Source organism: Neoarius graeffei, chromosome 6, assembly GCF_027579695.1.
Source record: "Neoarius graeffei isolate fNeoGra1 chromosome 6, fNeoGra1.pri, whole genome shotgun sequence".
NCBI lineage: Eukaryota > Metazoa > Chordata > Actinopteri > Siluriformes > Ariidae > Neoarius > Neoarius graeffei.
In genome coordinates this window covers 71,853,446-71,877,710 of record NC_083574.1, presented here as the reverse complement: position 1 = coordinate 71,877,710, position 24,265 = coordinate 71,853,446, and the positions used below count along the sequence as shown (strand labels likewise).

The window sequence follows — 24,265 nt, the reverse complement described above, 5'->3', positions numbered from 1 at the left end:
CCAGAGCCTGGAATACCGCTGGCGCGTTGGTAAGGCCAAACGGCATCACCCGGTATTCATAGTGACCGGTGGGGGTGTTGAACGTGGTCTTCCACTCGTCTCCCTCCCTTATCCGAACCAGGTGGTAGGCATTCCAGAGATCGAGTTTGGTGAAGATCGTGGCTCCCTGGAGCAGCTCGAAGGCGGAGGTAAGCAGTGGGAGAGGGTATCGGTTCTTGACGGTGATGTCGTTGAGACCCCTGTAATCGATGCAGGGGCGCAGGGATCCATCCTTCTTTCCCACGAAGAAGAACCCAGCCCCAGCGGGAGAAGAGGATGGACAGATGAGGCCGGCAGCCAGACAGTCACTGATGTAGGCCTCCATCACCTTCCTTTCCAGGGCGGACAGAGAGTAGAGACGGCCCTTGGGTGGTGCAGTGCCTGGGAGGAGATCAGTGGCGCAGTCGTAGGGCCGGTGAGGAGGCAAGGAAGTGGCCTTGGCTTTGCTGAATACCTCCCGAAGGCTGTGATAACACACTGGGACATTAGTGAGGTCGGGGGCAGAGCTGGCAGGTGGAGTACGAGGGGTTAGAGTGGAGGCTCGTAAGCAGGTCCGGTGGCAGTCCTTGCCCCATTCTCTTATCACTCCAGTGGCCCAGTCGAGGTGAGGACTGTGCTGGCGGAGCCATGGATAGCCCAGGATGAGAGGTTGGCCGGGGGAACGGAGCAGGTGAAACTGGATGGTTTCGTGGTGGTTGCCTGACAGAGTCATCGGGACACGGGCAGTGAGGCAGGTGACGGTGCCAAGGAGATGGCCATCCAGCGCCCTGGCTGGAACAGGAGAGGATAAGCGATGGCTTTGCAGACCCAACTGGTGCGCAAGCTCGGTGTCCATGATGTTAGCCTCGGCGCCAGAGTCAACCAGGGCGGCCAGGGTGTGGGTGGAATCTGACAGACGAAGGCAAACTTGGAGCATAGGTTTCTGGCTGGTGGAGGATTGGATGATCATTGAGCTCAGCCGGGCCCCTCCTATGTCCGGTGAGCTCGGGCTTCTGACTGACTGAGTCTGGCGGGCCCTCTCTCGTCGACGGGTCTGGACCCGGCGGTCAATGCGGACGGCCAGGGCGATGGCCTCATCGAGTGTCGACGGTTGTTCGTACGAGACCAATTCGTCCTTCATGTAGTCAGCCAGGCTGTGCAGAAAGGCGTCCACCAGCGCCTGCATGTTCCACTTGCGGCGCTGGGCCAAGGTCCGGAAATCGATCGAGTAGTCAGCCACTGTTCGTCTGCCTTGGTGAATACTCATCAGTCCTCCGGATGCAAACAGGGAGAAGGAGGCACATGCCGGTGTCCGGCGTTCATACTCAGCAGTCCCCCACAGGTGGGTGTGGCCAGTCAGACGAGTGATGACGAAGGCCACCTTCGCTGCCTCCGACGCGAAGGTTCTGGGCTGCAGGTCGAACAGCAACCGGCAGCTGGTCAGGAAAGCACGGACTTGGGAGGGGTCACTGTCAAAATGCTCCGGACTGCCGACCTTGGGTTCCGGGGCATCGAGTGCAGCAGGAGCACCTCCCAGAGCTGGCCAGTCAGCGGCGGGTATGACGGGCTTATGCAACGAGGGGCGGCGATGGTTGACTCGGAGAAGCAGGGGGTGTTCGGGCAGTGAGCAGCTGTAGTGCTTGGTCCAGTCGTTGTTGCTGATGACCAAGCTGGATCAGGGCTGCAACTTCGGCAGACATCCGACTGACATCTCCTTCAGTGTGCTGCAGCCGGTCTAGGGCAGAGGGTTCGGGCGCTGACTCCATGTCTTGGTCAGATCGTTCTGTCAAGGACCAGACAGGAGAGGAGATCAAATGCACTCAAACCACAGTTTAATAATAACGGGAAAAGGGAGTTGGGAGAATGTGTGTGTGGTTCAGTGGTAGGAGGACTGAGAGGCAGGGATGGCTGGTGGGAGCGACATCTGAGGTCTCCCATCCAAGTACTGACCAGGCCTAACCCTGCTTAGCTTCTGAGATCAGATGGGATCAGGCGTTGTCAGAGAGGTGTGGCTGTAGGCTGATAGCACTTAGGTTTCAGGCAGTCTCCCAGCAGTAGTCCCTCAGCAGGCTGGAGTTAGTGAGCTGGCTGGAACACAGAGTCACAGATCAGATAGCAAGACAGGGGACAGAAATGCAGGGTCAGGTTACCGGGGCTGAAGAGTAGGGCTCCAGGCAGGGCTGCTCACACTGGCCTGATGGAGAGGCAGGCAAGCAGCAGGGCTGGGCAAGCTGGAGATCAGGCGAAGGTACAGGAGAGGCAGGCAAGAGGCAGAGTCGACAGGACAGAAGGCAGATCAGGTTACCGGGGCTGGAGAGCAGACAGAGTCAGACGGAACAGAATATCGTCAGGAGTCAGAGTAGTAGGAACACAGAGCAGGTTATCACGCTGGAAGTTGCAGACGATCTGACACTGAGGCTTGGGAGAACTGCAGCTTAAATACACACAGGGGGGAAGCAGGTGATCGGCAACAGCCAATGGCAGTCACTGAAAGTTAATAAGAGGAAGTGAGAGTGGGCGTGGCCGGTAATGCTGAGTGGAGATGTTACCTGAAGAGAGAAGCCCACAGGTAGGACCATGACACACAGGTGTCACTTTAGCCAGTTTCCAAGCAGATGGAAAGGTTGACATGTTGATGCTCAGGTTTATTACCTTGGCCAGTGGTGCGGCAATAGAAGGAGAAGCAGCTCTAAGTAAATTTGCACAAATGCCGTCGAATCCAATAGATTTTGAAACATCCAAGTGGTTTAAATAGCTTCTTACAAAGTCCGTTGTAATTTCTGGGATGGTGTAATAGGTTGTAGCTGGGATGTGGTCACTGACAAATTTAGTCAGGGATTCGAGCCAAAAGTTGCTAAGTCCGCTGCTACATGAAATCCTATAATTGTTAGCAACTGAGGTGAAAGACTCGTTAAAAGCATCCGCTACTTTTACAGGATCCTGAGTTATAGTTCCATCTGAGTCTCTTATCTGAGTTGCCGGGGCTTTCTTAGTAGCTCCCATAGCATGTTTAAGATATTTCCAGTACTCTTTGGGACTTCGACTGTTCTCTAACACCTCTCTGAAGTATATGCTTTTGGCTTCTCGGACAGTGCTAAAAACGAGATTTCATTGTTGTCTAAAAGCTTCCCAATCCGCAGTATCTTCAGTATGACGGGCTTTCTTAAGTAGAGCATTGCGATGGCTGATAGTACTGTAAACAGTTGGGGACATCCAAGGGGGCTGAAATTTCCTCTTTACACGCTTGGTTACGATTGGTGCATGGGTATCAGCAATAGATAGAACTGTCTTGTTAAAGAAGTCAAGAGGTTCATCAGGGTGGTCATATGTGTCCAACACGTTCCAAGGCACTTTATCCAGGTCTTCACGGAAGGCCTCCAGATAAAATTTTTATACGACCGAAAGGTGATGTATTGTGACCAAATATGACCAAAGTGGAAATGTTTGGCCATAATGCACAGCACCATGTTTGGTGAAAACCAAACACAGCATATCAGCACAAACATCTCACACAAACAATCAAGCATGGTGGAGGGCCTGGGCACCTTGCAGTCATTGAGTCAACCATGAACTCCTCTGTATACCAAAGTATTCTCAAGGCAAATGTGAGGCCATCTGTCCAACAGCTAAAGCTTGGCTGCAATTGGGTCATGCAACAGGACAATGATCCCAAGCACACCAGCAAATCTACAGCAGAATGGCTGAAAAAGAAAAGAATCAAGATGTTGGAATGGCCAAGTCAAAGTCCAGACCTCAACCCAATTGAAATGCTGTGGTGGGACCTTAAGAGAGCTGTGCATAAACAAATGCCCTCAAACATGAATGAACTGAAGCAATGTTGTAAAGAAGAGTGGGCCAAAATTCCTCTGCAATGATGACAGACTGATAAAATCATACAGAAAATGATTGCTTCAAGTTATTGCTGCAAAAGGTGGTTCTACAAGCTATTGAATCATGGGGTGTACTTACTTTTTCACACACGGGTTCTGCATTTTCACTTAATTTTTGTTAAATAAATAATAACATGGTGGAATCTGTTGTGTGTTGCTTTACACCTGAGGTTAAATTTGCATAATTTTAGGACCTGGTAAGGATCAGATGATGTTTTTTGTTATGTCTTGATTGGTAAACCCATGAAACTGGAAGAGGGTATATTTTCTTTTTCATATGACTGTATAATGATGAAATGTACAGACTGTTAATGTCCTTTTAATAATCAGTTACATATGCTAGATGTGTTTAAAAAAAAAAAAAGCAGCACTATTTTAAAAGCTAAATGCACTGACTGGACTCGAGTTCCATGTTGTCATGGTAACGTTGACAATAACACATGTCAGGTACATGTAACATTCATTTGGCCAATCATTCCAGCACAACACGGATCCTCTTCTGCAATACAGTACACGATGCTTATACCTCACAGGAAATTCTCATTCTTCATACTTATTTGCGAAAATGGGTCACCAAATATACTTTGGGTGGCCGTTAATATTCCTGGGGGGGGGGCAAGTGCCTGTGCGTGCATGTGTGTGTGCTTATCGCCACCTGATTTTTCTTGGCTTGGACATACGTATTCTGTGTCATGTGTTTTTCTACATGTTTTGTATATTTGTGCTCTTGAAAGAGTTCAGCTGTCTTTTGGTTTTGGGTCAGCTTTATAGTGTGTGTGTGTATTTGTACAGAATTAATGTGTCCCTCTCCCTCTCTCTTTCTCTCTCTCTCTCAGTAAGAGCAGAGTATCCAGTATGAACCCCGTGTACAGTCCAGTGCAGCCTGGGACTCCATATGGAAACCCCAAAACCATGGCCTACACAGGTGAGATGCTGAATTAGATTGCAATAGATATGCAATAGATCCTTATTTAAAATGCAAAGCAATGAGATTAGAGCACATTACTGAAGGCAGTGCTTCAGCAGGAATTGAGTGCTGACTTGCATTAATTTTAAAGTTCTTTTAAGTGGTCGCATGCAATATGCTTTTATTTTTTTTGCAGATAACGTTTTTTTTTTCTTTTATGCATTTTAGCATTACTATCTATGCTTGATGTACATTTTCGTTACCCATACTGGAACTCGATACTTGTTTCATGCTTGGCATTCTCTCAAAGGACTCCGACCTGAACTGTGGGCTGGATGGTAAACTATTCCCGCCCCTCCATGTCTCAGCAACTCGATGGACATCTAGATACACAACTATTTGCACTCTATCATTTATACAGCGATGCTTATTATTGTTAAAACAATATTTGAAGTGTTATTTGAAAAATAACAAAATATCTTGCTCTAGACTTTCAAACAATGTTGTAAAATTTTATTTTAATTTTACCTAATAGTGGATGACACAATAATTACAAACACCTAACAGAATCGGCACATTCCAGTTGTAGCTATAGTCATATAGTAACTATAATCACTCTTGTAATAATAAAAGCTAGTGGTAAGTACATTCAATGAATGGAAAGACATGCTTTTGTGTCTCAAATAGTAAACCGCACCCTCGACAGTAAATGTATAGCATTTACATAGTGAACTATTCCATAGATAAATATATCTTACCCCATTTATCATTTGACATTGGCCCATCATGCATGTGAAGATGAGGACAGGTTGTTTAATTTCCTCCTAAATGCAATGGTAAACTGAATGAAGACAGTACTGCAGTACAGACTCTGGTTTTATAATGTTTTTAGTTTTATAGTTCATCTTTGCAATATTGCTAATCATTGTTATAGGCAAAACAAAGTGTGTTTTGTGTCCTAAACTTTATATAAAACGACGTATTATGTACTAGTACCGTACGGAAGTCTTACATATATACAGTGCCTTGCAAAACTATTCATCCCCCTTGGTGTTTTTCCTGTTTTGTTGCATTACAAGATGGAATTAAAATGGATTTTTGGAGGGTGGGCACCATTTGATTTACACAACATGCCTACAATTTTAAAGGTGCACATTTTTTTTTGTAATTGTGACGCAAACAATAATTAAGATGAAAAAACAGAAATCTGGAGTGTGCATAGGTATTCATCCCCTTTTGTATGAAACCCCTAAATAAGAGCTGGTCCAAACAATTCACTTCATAAGTCAGATAATTAGTTGATTAAGATCCACCTGTGTGCAATCAAAGTGTCACATGATCTGTCACATGATGTCTGTAAAAATCAACCTGTTCTGGAAGGACCCTGACTCTGCAACACGACAAAGCAAGCAACATGAAAACCAAGCAGCCTCCAAACAGGTCAGAGACAAAATTGTGGAGAAGTATAGATCAGGGTTGGGTCATAAAAAAAAATATCCCAGGAAGCACTATTAAATCCATTATAGCAAAATGGAAAGAATATAGCACCACTACAAATCTGAAAAAAGAAGGCCGCCCACCAAAACTCACAGACCAGGCAAGGAGGGCATTAATCAGAGATGCAACAAAGACACCAAAGATAACACTGAAGGAGCTGCAGAGATGGGAGTATCTGTCCATATGACCACTTTAAGCCATACACTCCACAGAGTGGGGCTTTATGGAAGAGTGGCCAGAAAAGAGTAATTGCTTAAAAAAAATCATGTTTGGAGTTTGCCCAACAGCATGTGGCAGACTCCCCAAACACACGGAAGAATATTCTCTGGTCAAATGAGACAAAAATTGAACTTTTTGACCATCATGGGAAATGCCATGTGTGGCGCAAACCCAACACCCTGAGAACACTATCCCTACAATGAAGCATGGTGGTGGCGGCATCATGCTGTGGGGATGTTTTTCATCTGCAGTGACAGGAAAGCTGGTCAGGACTGAAGGAAAGATGGATAGCACTAAATACAGGGCAATTCTGGAGGGAAGCCTGTTTGAGACTGGGATGAAGGTTCACGTTCCAGCAGGACAATGACCCTAAACATACTGCTAAAGCTACACTGGAGTGGTTTAAAGGGAAACATTTAAATGTCTTGGAATCGCCTAGTCAAAGCCCAGACCTTGTTCCAATTGAGAATCTGTGACATAGCTTGAAGATTTCTGTATACCAACACAACCCATCTAATTTGAAGGAGTTGGAGCAGTTTTACCTTGAGGAATGGGCAAAAATCCCAGTGGCTAGATGTGCTAAGCTAATAGAGACATACTCCAAGAGACTTGCAACTGTAATTATAGCAAAAGGTGGGTCTATAAAGTATTGACTTAGGGGTGGTGAATACCTATGCATACTCCAGAGTTCTGTTTTTTCATCTTAATTATGGTTTGTCACAATAATAATAAACAATAATAATAATTTGCACCTTTGCACATTGTGTAAATCAAATGGTGCTAACCCCCCAAAAATCTATTTTAATTCCGGCTTGTAATGCAACAAAACAGGACAAACACCAAGGGGATGAATACTTTTGCAAGGCACTGAATTGATTTATGTTTCATGTTTTCAGGGCTTATCTTGTTTTTCTGTTGCAGAAATAAACTTTTTAAATTTTTTTTTAACATGTACTTTTGTCTGAATAACTCAATTATACCCTTAGAAAGCATATCAGTGTTGCCTTGAACCATGTACTTGAAAACTTGCCGAAATACCACAAGATTTTCGGGCAAAAGGACATTCAAGGGGGGGAAAAAAATTTTGAGGCCATTTGCCCTGCAGGGCAAAAGGTGTCTCAAGTGAACGTTGAGGCCTGCACTTTCCCTACCCACTGTCCATAGTCAATACTCACCATCCATACAGATCAAGACTCACTCTTCATACTCATGATTAATATTCAATATCCATACTCCCCATCCATGTTTAATACTCACTGTCAAATTCATTGTTGATACTCTCCATCCATACTCACTGTCCATATTTTCGATACTTATCTATACTCACCATCAATATTCATCAACATGCATACTGTTGATGTCATGGGGTGATTTCCTTATGGTTACTGAAATTAAGTTTAGGGTTAGATTTATAATTAGCTGATTTAATAATTGTTTTGTCAAGGTCCTCACAAATGTATTGAGATAAACATGTGCAGTTGAGCATAATTGGGGGTGTGTAATTTTTTATTTATTTATTTATTTATTTATTTATTTATTTATTTTGTGAACGTTTATATGAACCCAAGTGTTTGTCTGCCTCCATGGCAACATTCTGCTTGCCTGCTGGAATGAGACCCAGGGTAAATAAACACTTTAACACTGCAGTCTAAGCGAGCAACACACACTCCTCTTTCCTCTGTAAGACAATTAGCAGTGCAAATGTGCAGTAGAAAGTGAGTGTGCAAGTGTCAGCAGTGTAGCTAGGAAGGTGGATTTCAGTTGTTTGAACAATATTTTGAGTGTTCCAAATACTTTCTTGTGGGTGCTGAAAATAACGCAAACAGCACAACTGATTATCTACATGTGAAAATTTGTGCAGTAATTGTGCATATAATAATGTTGGGGAAAAAATCAGCATCAAAAAAACACATTCCTTAGTTTGTTTAAGCACACTTTGTTGGCTATGATGAGAAACTGGATTAACCAATCAGACTAGATCTTGTTTTATAAGATGTACAATGGTGCTTGAAAGTTTGTGAACCCTTTAGAATTTTCTATATTTCTGCATAAATATGACCTAAAACATCAGATTTACACACAAGTCCTAAAAGTAGATAAAGAGAACCCAGTTAAACAAATTGAGACAAAAATATTATACTTGGTCATTTATTTATTGAGGAAAATGATCCAATATTACATATCTGTAATTGGCAAAAGTATGTGCACCTCTAGGATTAGCAGTTAATTTGAAGGTGAAATTAGACTCAGGTGTTTTCAGTCAATGGGATGACAATCAGGTGTGAGTGGGCACCCTGTTTTATTTAAAGAACAGGGATCTATCAAAGTCTGATCTTCACAACACATGTTTGTGGAAGTGTATCATGGCACGAACAAAGGAGATTTCTGAGGACCTCAGAAAAAGCGTTGATGCTCATCAGGCTGGAAAAGATTACAAAACCATCTCTAAAGAGTTTGGACTCCACCAATCCACAGTCAGACAGATTGTGTACAAATGGAGGAAATTCAAGACCATTGTTACCCTCCCCAGGAGTGGTCAACCAACAAAGATCACTCCAAGAGCAAGGCGTGTAATAGTCGGCGAGGTCACAAAGGACCCCAGGGTAACTTCTAAGCAACTGAAGGCCTCTCTCACATTGGCTAATGTTCATGAGTCCACCATCAGGAGAACACTGAACAACAATGGTGTGCATGGCAGGGTTGCAAGGAGAAAGCCACTGCTCTCCAAAAAGAACATTGCTGCTCATCTGCAGTTTGCTAAAGATCACGTGGACAAGCCAGAAGGCTTTTGGAAAAATGATTTGTGGGAGGATGAGACCAAAATGGAACTTTTTGGTTTAAATGAGAAGCGTTATGTTTGGAGAAAGGAAAACACTGCATTCCAGCATAAGAACCTGATCCCATCTGTGAAACATGGTGGTGGTAGTATCATGGTTTGGGCCTGTTTTGCTGCATCTGGGCCAGGATGGCTTGCCATCATTGATGGAACAATGAATTCTGAATTATACCAGCAAATTCTAAAGGAAAATGTCAGGACATCTGTCCATGAACTGAATCTCAAGAGAAGGTGGGTCATGCAGCAAGACAATGACCCTAAGCACACAAGTTGTTCCACCAAAGAATGGTTAAAGAAAATAAAGTTAATGTTTTGGAATGGCCAAGTCAAAGTCCTGACCTTAATCCAACTGAAATGTTGTGGAAGGACCTGAAGCGAGCAGTTCATGTGAGGAAACCCACCAACATCCCAGAGTTGAAGCTGTTCTGTACAGAGGAATGGGCTAAAATTCCTCCAAGCCAGTGTGCAGGACTGATCAACAGTTACCAGAAATGTTTTGTTGCAATTATTGCTGCACCAGGGGGTCACACCAGATACTGAAAGCGAAAGTTCACATACTTTTGCCACTCACAGATATGTAATATTGGATCATTTTCCTCAATAAATAAATGGCCAAGTATAATATTTTTGTCTCATTTGTTTAACTGGGTTCTCTTTATCTACTTTTAGGACTTGTGTGAAAATCTGATGTTGTTTTTGGTCATATTTATGCAGGAATATAGAAAATTCTAAAGGGTTCACAAACTTTCAAGCACCACTGTATTTTCTGCCAACTTACTATCATGTTATATAATAAATTTCCGCAGATTTATCATAAGTATTTTATTTCCTTTACCCATTAACATTGGTTGCTGGCAAATTGTCCTTCTACTGCTGTTTGGCATCCACCCAAAGTACATCCCCAAATCAGAAAAAGTTGGGATGGTATGTTGAAATTGCAATTAAAACTGAAAACAATGATTTGTAAATAATATTTGACCTGTATTGCACTCAAAATAATACAATAGCACATTACTTGATGTTTTACCCCATACTGTACATTTTTTATTGTTTTTCAAAATGAACATCAATTATGATTCTTGCAACACATTTAAAAAAAAGTTTAAACAGTAAAGCATTTACCACTTTGTAATGTTGCCATTCCTTCTCACAACACTTAAGGTGTTTACAGTCTGAAGACACCAAATGATGAAGCGTTTCAGGTGTTATTTTGTCCCATTTGTCCTGCAAACAGGTCTGAAGGTGTGCAACAGTACAGGGTTGTCATCATATTTTTTGTTTCAGAATTCACCACACATTCTTTATTGGGGACAGAGGGGACAGGCACCCTCTTCTTCCACAGCCATGCCTTTGTAATGTGTGCCGAATGTGGTTTTGCTTTGTCTTGTTGAAATATCCTTGGAAAAGGTGTCGTCTTGAAGGTAGCATATGTTGGTCTAAAATCTCAATATATTTTTCTGCATTAATGCTGCCATCACAGTAGTGAAAATTACCTTTGCCAAGGGCACTGACACAATCCCATACTATGGCAGACCCTTGCTTTTGGACTTGTTGCTCGTAACAGTCTGGATGGTCCTTTTTGTCTTTGGTCCAGAGCATATGGCAGCCATTTCTTCCAAAAAAAAAAGCCCTGGAATACTGATTTTGTCTGACCACAAAACACTTTTAAACTGTGTGATGGTCCATCCCAGATGTCTCCGAGTCCAGAGAGATCAACGGCGCTTTTGGACACAATTAATATAAAGCTTCCTTTTTGCACAGTAAAATTTTACCTGGCATTTGTGGATGTAACTTTTTTATTGTAATACTTGATAAAGGTTTGCCAAAGTAATCCTGAGCCCATGTGGTTATATCAGCTATAGATGAATGCCAATTCTTGATGCAGTGCCATCTGAGGGATCAGTGATCACGGGTGTTCAGCTTAGGCTTGGGCCCTTGTCCTTTTACATCCTAAAATGCCTCTATATTCCTTGAATCATTTAATGATATTGTGCACCATAGAGTGAAATATCTAAATCCCTTCCTGTACTTCTCTGAGGAACATCATTTTTAAACATTTCAATAATTTTCTCATGCATTTGTTGACAAACTGGAGCTCCTCTGTCCATCTTTGCTCCTTAAAGACTCAGCCTTCTCTGGATACTGATTTTATTCCAAGTCATGATTACCTGTTGACATCACCAGTTTCAAATTGCATCATTTATTTAATTGTTTTACCTCATTACTAGCCCCAATTGCCCCCAACTTTTTTTGGAATGTGTTGCAGGCCTGAAATGCAGGAATGGATGTATAGAAACAAAAGAAATGAAGTTGACCAGAAAAAACATGAAATCCTGGGTTCACACTGTCTGCAATCAAATAGAAGTCAAAGTAAAATTAGAAATCTCTGTTTGTTTTTTGTTTGGTTTTTTTTCTTTGTTTTTTTTTATTTGCATTTTCCTTACCGTCCCAACTTTTTCTGATTTGGGATTGTACATGCATTTATTTCACTTATAATTGTAGCGCGCACATTTTATTTAGCATATTTTCTCACCCTTTCCACCTGGCTATGCCACTGGCAAGTGTGTGTATGCAAAGTATAGCACTGTAGTGTCGATCGCATTGCTGAGAACAGAGAATTAGAGAGAGGTGTAGAGCTGTTACACTGTGATTGTGATCCTTGAAGTCCTTTGCGGAGGTGATGGAGGGAAAATGTGTCAGCACTTACTCCAATAGATAAATTAAGATCAGAGAGAGGGATACAAGGAGCAATAGAGAGAATAAGGGTAAGGGGGGAAAGAATCAGAATGAATATCAGAATTGGCACATCTTAATGTCTTGATCCATCAATCACTGGCCATCAGCATCATAACAAAGTGCTCCCATATATTGTATATTTGGGGGAAATTTCTGGTTCCTAGTTGCTGCTGCATAGCCGTTGCTATTTTTCCAACGCGAACATGCTAGTATGTTTGCGTATTAGCTACGAAAAAAAAACGTTTACATTGCATTAATTACATTAATGGCATTTAGCAGATGCTCTTATCCAGAGTGACGTACAGCATACCCAGAGCAGCCTGGGGAGTAGTTAAGGCCAATTTATGCTGACAACGCAGTCCTCGCAGATGGCGTCGCAGATGGCATCTGCGTAGCCCCCCCACCTTCGCAGACGCTCTGCGCGCACCTCCCAAAAATTGTGACCACTGCAGAAGCCTCGCAGACAGCGTCGCAGACAAGAGGGCTCTTATTGGTCCACTCTACATCCGCTGTACACGCACTTTCGTTTCCCTACTTTCCCGGTTTGGTTTGTTTTCACGACCGCCATTTTTAAAAACACAAGCGAAGATGGAGCAGCACGAAGAGCGGTTGATCGAGGAAGTGAGGAAGTACGTACATCTATACGACTCCAGTTCTAGTCATTATAAGTAACCGGAGGATAAACACTCCACTAACCACACCCACCAACTACTCCTAGCGATTTCGCGACTTCGCGCCCCCTTGCGTTGTGGCGGTGAATAACATCATGCACGCCTATTACTCCCCGCTCAACGATAAATTACAACTGTCTGCGAAAAGCTATCTGCGAAAGCCTTGTCGCAAGAGCATGCAGAGGCCCTTAGGGGTTAGGTGCCTTGCTCAAGGGCATTTCAGGCATTTCTTTTGGTTCAGGGAATCAAACCAGTGACCTTTTGGTCCCAGAGCTTCTTCTCTAACCATTAGGCCATGGCTTCTCCTTAGGGGGGAAAAAACAGCTTGCTTAGAAGTTGTTTGTTTTTATTTTAAACCCACGTAGCCTCTCTTGAGCCGAGATAAAGACGAAGCTACATTCTCAGAGGAGGGAGTATAGGCAGTCATGCTGCAGCACCCAGGAAACAGTCAGGGTTAGGTGCCTTGCTCAAAGGCACTTGAGCCGTGGATGTCGAAGGAGGGGAAAATGCTGTTCATTCACTTCCCCTGCCCACACACTTTTTTTGCTGCTGGTCCCACACCTGCTTCTCTAACCTTTAGGTTATGGCTAATACAGTGTCTTGCAAAAGTATTCATCCCCCTTGGTGTTTGTCCTGTTTTGTCACATTACAAGATGGAATTAAAATTGATTTTTTGGGGGGTTAGCACCATTTGATTTACACAACATGCCTACAATTTTAAAGGTGCACATTTTTTATTTATTTATTTTTATTTTTACTGTGACACACACAATAATTAAGATGAAAAAACAGAAATCTGGAGTGTTTAAGTATTCACCCCCTTTTGTACAAAACCCCTAAATAAGAGCTGGTCCAACCAATTCACTTCATAAGTCAGATAATTAGTTGATTAAGATCCACCTGTGTACAATCAAAGTGTCACATGATCTGTCACATGATGTCTGTATAAATCAACCTGTTCTGGAAGGACCCTGACTCTGCAACACTACTAAGCAAGCAACATGAAAACCAAGGAGCACTCCAAACAGGTCAGAGACAAAGTTGTGGAGAAGTATAGCTCAGGGTTGGGTCATAAAAAAAAATTATATCCCAGGGAGCATCATTAAATCCATTATAGCAAAATGGAAAGAATATGGCACCACTACAAACCTGACAAGAGAAGGCCGCCCATCAAAACTCACAGACCGGGCAAGGAGGGCATTAATCAGAGATGCAGCAAATACACCAATGATAACACTGAGGGAACTGCAAAGATCCACAGTGGAGATGGGAGTATCTGTTCATAGGACTACTTTAAGCTATACACTCCACAGAGTGGGGCTTTATGGAAGAGTGGCCAGAAAAAAAGTCATTGCTTAAAAAAAATCACATTTGGAGTTTGCCCAACAGCATGTGGCACACTCCCCAAACACATGGAAGAAGATTTTCTCGTATAATGAGACAAAAATTGAACTTTTTGGCTATCATGGGAAATGCCATGTGTGGCGCAAACCCAACACCCTGAGAACACCATCCCTACAATGAAGTATGGTGGTGGCAGCATCATGCTGTATGGATGTTTTTCATCTGCAGGGACAGGAAAGCTGGTCAAGACTGAAGGAAAGATGGACGGCACTAAATACAGGGCAATTCTGGAGGAAAACCGGTTTGAGACTGGGATGAAGGTTCACGTTCCAGCAGGACAATGACCCTAAACATACTGCTAAAGCTACACTGGAGTGGTTTAAAAGGAAACATTTAAATGTCTTGGAATGGCCTAATCAAAGCCCAGACCTTAATCCAATTGAGAATCTGTGGCATAACTTGAAGATTTCTGTACACCAACGCAACCCATCTAACTTGAAGGAGTTGGAGCAGTTTTCCCTTGAGGAATGGGCAAAAATCCCAGTGGCTAAATGTGCTACGTTAATCGAGACATACCCCAAGAGACTTGCAGCTGTAATTGTAGCAAAAGGTGGATCTTTCAAGTATTGACTTTTGGTGGGGGGGATACCTATGCACACTCCAGATTTCTGTTTTTTCATCTTAATTATTGTTTCTGCCACAATGAAAAAAAAAAAAACAATGTGCACCTTTAAAGTGGTAGGCATGTCATGTAAATCAAATGGTGCTAACCCCCCAAAAATCCATTTTAATTCCAGCTTGTAATGTGACAAAAAAGGACAAACATCAAGGGGGATGAATACTTTTGCAAGCCATTGTAAATAAAATATTTTATGTATGATAAATTTATATTGTACAGGTAGTCGTCGACTTACGACTGCGTTTGGTTACGACTGACCGGTCGTAAACCGATCTGGTCGTAAGTCGGCCTATGTTAAATGAACGTAAGTATATTGTGATGTGTAATGATATTGTAATCATCTTAGTCTTATTTTATCAACATTTTCTTATTTCATTACCTTGGCTCATTATTTGGTTCAAGTCAAACACTGCATACTACACTGCGTACAGTACAATTCATTTAATATGTGCAAAACAAAAAATACAAAATACAGGTGTGAAAAATAGAAAACATTTTAGTTTGAAACCTACCAAAATACAAATGTAAAACATAGCAAAATACAAAACTTAGTGACCGCTGGCATCACTGGTGCTTGGCTGTGGGTCGTCTACGTCATCATCAGCTGTTGCAGCGCTCGGGCTGGCGGGAGCATTTGCTCGTTTCATAAACCAGGAGCTGGGGCGAAAACTGTATGATGGAGTGTGCGAGGGAGCGCAAGAGAGACTGCGCATGTGCCTGGAGCTGGGGCGGAAACTGTTGTACGCGGCGAGAGGCGCTGCCAGGAGCCGGGGTGGAAACTGTCGTACGCTCAGCTAGCTCAGCTGGGAAACACTTGCCAGTCATAACCAGATGGTTGTAAAGTCGATCGGTCGTAAGTCGCATAGGTCGTAAGTTGACGACTACCTGTATAGGCTAAAAGTTTGCAAACACCTGACCATCACTCTTGTATGTGCTTTTTCAACATCCCATTTCCACATTTGGTTCCCCTTTGCTGTTTCAATGATCTCCATACTTCTGGGAAGGCTTTCCACTAGATTTTGGAGCATGGCTGTGGAAATTTTTCCCATTCAGCCACAAACAGCATGAGTGAAGTCACATATGGGTGTGATGGTCAGGTGTCCACAAAGCGTAGTGTATATTAATTTTATAGATTGAGCTTAGTACCACAAGCTATCTAACTGTATTTAATACTTTAGGGTGCCAGTAACTAGCTAGTTAGTTATATTTTGCTCGCATATCCCAGTGATGGTTTTTAGTATCACACTAGCTAGCTTATTTAATATCAGTGATTAACAACCAGATTCTTTTTACTGACTACAAACACGTCATTTTATTTCATTTTGGTACATCAGCAGCGGAGGTGATTTCTGTCAGTGGAACAGTATCTCTTACATCAGTTACAATGGAAACAGCTTGATCTCTACATTACACATGGCAGTTTCAACTTGCTGTTCTTGGAGAGTTGTGCCCTGTGTGTGTTGTGTGTCTGACAACTCGACTGTTCAGTATGGCAGTGAATGCTATGTGTTTCACACGCACTCGACTGTATCTTATTAAGACAGACGACTAGTAATGAACACCATCTGGGCCCATCCTGTTCAATCACCAATTCCTCCCCACACCTCTCTCAATCGTGCGCTCTCTCTCTCTCCGTCTCTTATTCTCCAAATGTACTGATGTTGCCATGGAAGATTTACATTAGTATATCACAGCTGATGACTAAATTAGGCTCTTAGTCAGCATCCTTTTGAGACATGAACTGACATTTTTGCAGTGTTGTGTTCCTTTGTTCAGATTGTGTTGCTTGTGTCTTTTCTCATGTGTATTTATCAGGTTACCCAGCAGGCTATCCTACTGCAGCGCCTGCCTACACACCAAGCCTCTATCAGACAGGCAGTCCAGGGTACCCTCCAGGTGAGATACACACACACACACACACACACACACACACACACACACACACAGAGGGAGTGAGTGTATGCTGCATGCTCACTTATACAACAAGTAGAATTTAATGCTAGCATACATGCCTCCACTGCCAATAACTTTCGTCTCTGTTACTAATTTTTATGCCTCAAGTGTGCTTAAAATATACCATGACCATGTTTGGAACCATTACAGGATGTAATGAGTTCATCTGGTGCTAACAAGGATTAGTCCGTACAAATCCAATTTTTTTTTTTTAATTTTGTATATAAGGTGTAGCAATATCACAATACATTTCAAAGCCCAAGTTTGTACAACACAATTCGAGAGCAAAAGCTCCCATCCTTACTTTTATGGACTTTCTCTGGCATTTGGAAATATGAGCTAACACTTAGTCAAATAATGGATATATTTAGGCACTGCCGAAAAGCGGAGCTCCCAATGAATGTAAAATGTGTTTGTAAGTGGCAGCCAGAGCTGTCACTCATTATTCATGTTACAGGCAGAGCTGTCAGCCCAGGAAGCTGTATTTATTATGCTACAGATGCTCGCTGCTGTGTTTTTTTACCATATGCCTCCGTCAGAGGTTTAGCACAGCATCTTAGAAAGCTTTGCTGTCTGTCATCCTGATATGTCATTCATGCACAGTGTAAAGTTTGTGTGGGCTGTTTATTGGAGTGTGTTTTGTTTGTATTCTGTGCATTGGTTGAACTGTGCTTTAGCACAGAGGCTCATGCTGCACGTATGACTAACTTGTAGAGTTTTGCACCCTTGGTTGAGTGGAGCAAGGTGTGTAATGTCAGCATGGTCTGTAAGCATTGCTCTGCAAATTTTTTTGTTTACAACCATATTACATTGATTATTATTTTTGTTTTCTTTAGTTTTCACGGTGCATGGTGTGTGTCCAGTGTTCATTGCTATACTCGTGTTCAAGAGGAATAAAATGCATATGCAGTCAGAGAGACTCTACTGTTGTTCTTAATGCCAAGGGCTGCTACAGTGTTGGTAAATAATCCGACATTATTTTTAAAAGAAAGTAAAGTAAAATTAAGCACTGGATAACAACCCATCTATCTTATGTAAATAAAGAACCAAATTTCGTTGTCCGGTGGTCAAGCGTTTGAGATGTGTTGCCTTACACTTACAACTGGGTTCCCTGTGGTGGTGTACACACGTACAGATGGACGGACGTTGTACGGTCGCAAAAGCCATCAAAGATCAGGTCAGTGCATTACCATATTCTCTGGAGTATGGCGTTCTGTTGAAAGTACATATCCAGAGGAAGGTGGCCATTGGTTAAAATACATCCCAGATTCCAGTAAAGTTGGGACGCTGTGTAAAACGTAAATAAAAACAATGTAATGATTTGCAGAAACTTTTCAACCTAGAAGACAAGATTTAATGTGTTCAAACTGATCAACTTTTTTTTTTTAAATATACACTTGTTCTGAATTTGATGAAAACAACATTCCAAAAAACATTGAGACAAGGGCAGCAAAAGACTGGAAAGTTGTGGAATGCTCAAAATAACCCTGTTTGGAACGTTCTACAGGTTAACTGGTAATTGGAAAGGCTCAGTCATTTGCAAGCAAGGATGAGGCAAGGTTCACTTTCACTTTCTGAAAAACTGCCTGTGTAAATCATCCAACAGTTTAAGAACAAAGTTTCTCATTGTACTATTGCAAGGAATTTAGGGTTTTCACTATAAACAGTCCATAATATCAAGAGATTCAAAGAATCCACAGCAATCTCTGCACCTAAAGGGAAAGGCTGAAAACCCACATTGAATGCCTGTGACTCAATCTCTCAGGTGACACTGCATTAAAAACCGACATGCTTGTATAAAGGATGTTACTACATGGGCTTGGGAACACTTCAGAAAACTGCTGTTTGTAAACACAGTTCGATGCTGCATCTACCACACAAAGCAAAAGCCATAGATCAACATCATTTCAGAAACACTACCAAATTCGGGCCTGAGATGAACTGATGCAAAATTTAAGTGTGTTGTGGTCTGACGAGTCCACGTTTCAAATTGTTTTTGAAAATCATGGGCACGTCCTCTGGGCTAAAGTGGAAAAGGACCACCCAGATTGTTACCAGCACCTAGTTTAAAAGCCAGCATCTGTGATGGTATGGGGGTGTGTTACTGCCCATGGCATGGGTAACTTGCACATCTGTGAAAGCACCATTGTGCATGTGGTGCAAGCACAACAATCTCCTCCTGAACGTGGAGAAGACGAAGGAGATTGTTGTGGACTTCGAGAGCGCACACCCAGCATGCTCCACTAACTATCGACGGTGCTGCAGTGGAGAGGGTGAGCAGCACCAAGTTTCTGGGTGTGCACATCTCTGAAGACCTGTCCTGGAGCAACAACACCACATCACTGGCCAAAAAAGCCCAACAGCGTCTGTACTTCCTCCGCAAACTGAGGAGAGCAAGAGCCCCGGCCTCCATCATGCACACATTCTACAGAGGCACCATCGAGAACATCCTGACCAGCTGCATCACCGTGTGGTACGGTGCCTGCACCGTGTCCTGCCGCAAGACTTTGCAGCGCATCGTGAGAGCAGCTGAGAGGATCATTGGTGGCTCTCTCTCTCCCTTCTCTTATGGATATCTATAACTTCCGCCTCACCCCCAAAGCCATCAGGATTGCAGGTGACCCCACCCACCCATCTCAGCCTCTTCAGCCCGCTGCCATCGGGGAGGAGACTGCGGAGTCTCCAGGCCAAAACCAGCAGGCTCAAGGATAGTTTCTTTCACCAGGCGGTCAGGAGGCTCAACTCCCTCCCTGTTCTGCTCCGCCTCCCCCCTCTGCCCCCTGCCACAGTTTCTGCCCGTACACCCCCCTGCCCGCCCTTCAGCATCTGACATCATGTCACCCTCACAGTTCCCCCCCAATACGCGCGCGCGCACACACACACACACACACACACACACACACACACACACAACATTCATTAACACACTGAATTCAGGGACTGCACCTTTCACTTTACCTCGCTCATTTGCATTATTCCGCACTACCTCACCTTAACAGCTATTAGTTTATTGTTTATACTGCTTATTTCATGTTTACTTGCTATACCTCAAGTGCCCTTGACCGTTGTATTTTATGTCCTTTTTGCTCCAATTTGTGTGTGTGTGTGTGTGTGTGTGTATATAAAAAATCTCCTTCTCACCCCCGGCGGGGGGGTGGTATCCATGTCATCCTCAAGCTCGGGTCCTCTACCAGAGGCCTGGGAGTTTGAGGGTTCTGCGCAGTATCTTCGATGTTCCTAGGACTGCGCTCTTCTGGACTGAGGCTTCAGATGTTGTTCCTGGGATTTGCTGGAGCCACTCTCCCAGTTTGGGGGTTACTGCCCCAAGTGCCCCCACTACCACGGGGACCACACAACCCTTGACCTTCCACATCCGTTCCAGCTGCTCTTTCAACCCTTGATACTTCTCAAGTTTCTCATGTTCCTTCTTCCTGATGTTGGCGTCAGCTGGGATCGCCACATCTATCACCACCACCCTCTTCTGCTCTTTGTCCACCACCACTATGTCCGGTTGGTTAGCCAGGATCTGTTTGTCAGTCTGGAAGCTGAAGTCCCACAGAACCTTGGCCCTGTTGTTCTCAGCCACCTTCTGTGGTATGGCCCATTGGGACTTGGGTATTTCTATTCCATACTGGTTGCAGATGTTCCTGTATACTATCCCAGCCACTTGGTTGTGCCTCTCCATGTACGCTGATCCAGCTAGCATCTTACACCCTGCTACTATGTGCTGGACTGTTTCAGGGGCTTCTTTGCACAGTCTGCATCTTGGGTCTGATCTACTCTGGTAGATCCTGGCCTCTATGGCTCTTGTGCTTATGGCCTGTTCTTGTGCTGCCATGATTAGTGCCTCTGTGCTGTCTGTCAGTCCTGCATTATCCAGCCACTGGTAGGATTTCTTGATATCAGCCACTTCCTCTATCTGACGGTGGTACATGCCATGTAGGGGTTTGTCTCTCCAGGTTGTCTGTTCCTCCTCCTCCTCTGCACTCTCATCAGGGTTCTGCTGCCTGAGACATTCACTTAGCAGTTCATCCTTTGGGGCCATCTTTCTGATGTATTCTCGGATTTTCGATGTTTCATCCTGGACCGTGGTCTTGATGCTCACTAGCCCTCGGCCTCCCTCTTTCCGCTTAGTGTATAGTCTCAGGGTGCTGGACTTGGGGTGGAACCCTCCATGCATGGTGAGGAGCTTTCTAGTCTTGATATCTGTGGCTTCTATCTCCTCCTTTGGCCAGTTTATGATACCAGCGGGGTATCTGATGACTGGTAGTGCGTACATGTTGATGGCTCGGACCTTGTTTTTACCATTCAGCTGACTTTTCAGGACCTGCCTTACTCTCTGGAGGTATTTGGCTGTGGTTGACTTCCTTGTGGCCTCTTCATGGTTTCCATTAGCCTGTGGGATGCCAAGGTACTTGTAGCTGTCTTGGATATCACCTATGTTGCCCTCTGGTAGGTCAATCCCTTCAGTCCGGATCATCTTGCCTCTCTTTGAGACCATCCGGCCACACTTGTCCAATCCGAATGACATCCCTATGTCATCGCTGTAGATCCGGGTGGTGTGGATCAGCGAGTCTATTTCTCGCTCATTCCTGGCATACAGCTTGATGTCATCCATGTAGAGCAGGTGGCTGATTGTTGCCCCACTACGGAATCGGTACCCGTATCCGCTCTTCGTGATGATCTGACTGAGGGGGTTCAGGCCTATGCAGAACAGCAGTGGTGATAGCGCATCTCCTTGGTATATGCCGCACTTGATGTTGACTTGGGCAATGGGTTTTGAGTTGGCCTCTAGGGTTGTCTTCCACATTTCCATTGAGTTCTGTATGAAGGTCCTTAGGTTCCTGTTGATCTTATACAGTTCCAGACATTCCAGTATCCATGTGTGTGGCATTGAGTCGTAGGCTTTCTTGTAGTCAATCCAGGCAGTGCACAGGTTGGTCTGTCTCTTCTTACAGTCTCGGGCGACTGTTCTATCGGCCAGTAGCTGGTGCTTGGCTCCTCTGGTGTTACTGCCGATTCCTTTCTGTGCCTCGCTCATGTATTGATCCACATGCTTACTCATTTTTGCCGCAATGATGCCTGACAGGGCCTTCCATGTTGTGCAGAGACAGGTAATTGGCTGGTAGTTGGATGGGATGGGTCCCTTCTGGGGGTCCTTCATGATTAGGACTGTCCTGCCTTGGGTTAGCCATTCTGGGTGGGTTCCATCCCTCAGCAGCTGGTTCATCTGTGCTGCTAGGCGTTCATGGAGTGCAGTTAGCTTCTTCAGCCAGTACGTATGGATCATATCGGGGCCTGGTGCTGTCCAGCTCTTCATCTTTGACACTCTTTCTTGGATGTCTGCCATTGAGATGGTTACTGGTTCTTGTTCTGGGAGGTTGCTGTGGTCAGCTCTTAGGTCCACTAACCATTGGGCATCGGTGTTGTGTGATGCCTTTCTTTCCCATATGTCTTTCCAGTATTTTTCCACCTCAGCTCTTGGTGGGTCTGACCGGTTGTTGTTCCCCTGCCATTGAGAGTACACCTTGGCTGGTTCAGTGGAGAACAGCTTGTTTATTCTCCTGGCCTCTCCTTCCTTGGTGTATCTCCTCAACCGGGTGGCCAGAGCTGTTAGTCGCTGTTTGGCAGTTTCGAGTGCCTCTGGTATGGAGAGTGAGTTGTACTTCCTGGGCGCCCCTTTATTCACCATGTTCCCTTTCTGTAATTCAGCTAGCTGGCTAACTTCTCTCCTTGCTGCCTTTATCTTGGCCTCTAATCGTCTCTTCCATGGTGGATACTGTTTGTTATGTCCCGAGCCCACCTTGTGTCCAAGCATCTCCATGATTACTGTTGCTGTACTGTGTATCAGCTTGTTGGTCTCAGTGATTGTTCTTGTGGAGATTGTCTTCAGAGCAGCATTCACATCTACTAGTAGATCTTCTGAAGGTACTTGGCAACTCAGCTTCGGTATTCGTCGGGGGCTCCAGGTTTCCAGTTGGGTCACGATCTTCCTTCTCAGGTCAGCAGCTCTTGTGTTGAGGCTGTTAGCTGTTGGGGCTTGGTACCCAATCTCTGGTTGTGGGGATGATGACATCTCCCCGCTGACCTGTCTTCCTGGCTCCCCCTTGCCGTAGCATCGTTGTTGTATTTCATTAATCTCTAGTTGTGATAGCAGATTTCGATTATGGATGTTGGAACACTGGGCTAATAGCTGTTTCTTTGTTAGCCTTGATTGTGGGTTTCGAAGTATCCAATGGTCCCACATTCTCTGCATGTATCCCCTCTCTCTGGGATTGCTTGTATAGTAGCATTCCAGCAAATCCATATTTTCTGTCCTCGTCCATCGATGTCTTGTTCCAGTAGCCCATTTCCAGTAGCATAGTGTTTAGTCTATGCCTATTTCTTATCTAGAGTGTTTATACTGTTTATATTGTTTATTTCAATTATTCTATTTTTATTTATTGCATTGCCTGTTTGCACTGTGGGTCAGAGAGGACTGAAATTTCATCTGTGCTGTATGTCGAGCATGTATAGCATATTTGACAATAAAGTTGACTTGACTTGACTTGATTAATGCTGAAAGGTACATTTGTAGTAAAAGAGTGCAGGTGCTAAACTGGCCTGCCTGCCTCCCACTGAAAATGTGTGGTGTATTATGAAGTACAAAATATGACAGTGGAGCATGTTGAGCAACTGGAGCATGTTGAGCAACTGAAGCTGTATATCAAGCAAGAATTGGAAAGAATTTAACTTTCAAAACATCAACAATTAGTGTCCTCAGTTCCCAAATGCTCGCAAATTATTTTTAAAAGAAAACGTGATGGGGGCAGCACGGTGGTGTAGTGGTTAGCGCTGTCACCTCACAGCAAGAAGGTCCTGGGTTCAAGCCCCAGGGCCGGCGAGGGCCTTTCTGTGTGGAGTTTGCATGTTCTCCCCGTGTCCGCGTGGGTTTCCTCCGGGTGCTCCGGTTTTCCCCACAGTCCAAAGACATGCAGGTTAGGTTAACTGGTGACTCTAAATTGACCGTAGGTGTGAATGTGAGTGTGAATGGTTGTCTGTGTCTATGTGTCAGCCCTGTGATGACCTGGCGACTTGTCCAGGGTGTACCCCGCCTTTCGCCCATAGTCAGCTGGGATAGGCTCCAGCTTGCCTGCAACCCTGTAGAAGGATAAAGCGGCTAGAGATAATCAGATGAGATGAGAAAACGTGATGGAACACGGTGGTTAATATGCCCCTGTCCCAACTTTTTTGGAACATGTTGCAGGCATCAAATTCAGAATGGGTGTATTTTTTTAAGTAGTTTGAACATTAAATATCTTGTCTACATACTGTGGAGCGCAGGTGGCCAAGTGGTTAGAGTGCTTGACCGCTAAGCGAACGGTCCTTGGTTCGAGCCTCGGCTCGACGGGGATCTGGGGCTCGCTCCCTGTCCACCCAGCAGTGAATGGGGACCTGGTGGAAACACTGGGGAAGTTAAAGGCGGCGAGGAAAGGAACTGGCCACCCTACCTCACTATGCCGATGGCCCAGGACA

At 44.2% G+C, this 24,265-nt stretch overlaps 1 protein-coding gene across 3 annotated transcripts in view; it reads left to right on the top strand.

The window, feature by feature from the left end:
• fam168a (family with sequence similarity 168 member A) overlaps window positions 1–24,265 on the top strand; it is a 163,387-nt gene that overhangs the window by 78,821 nt on the left and 60,301 nt on the right. For all 3 annotated transcript variants that reach the window (XM_060924048.1, XM_060924047.1, XM_060924049.1), the window contains 2 exons: window positions 4,745–4,833; window positions 16,613–16,693. In XM_060924048.1, the coding sequence (XP_060780031.1) occupies window positions 4,764–4,833; window positions 16,613–16,693 (151 nt within the window). In that variant the 5' untranslated portion in view covers window positions 4,745–4,763. The remainder of the gene's footprint in view (window positions 1–4,744; window positions 4,834–16,612; window positions 16,694–24,265) is intronic.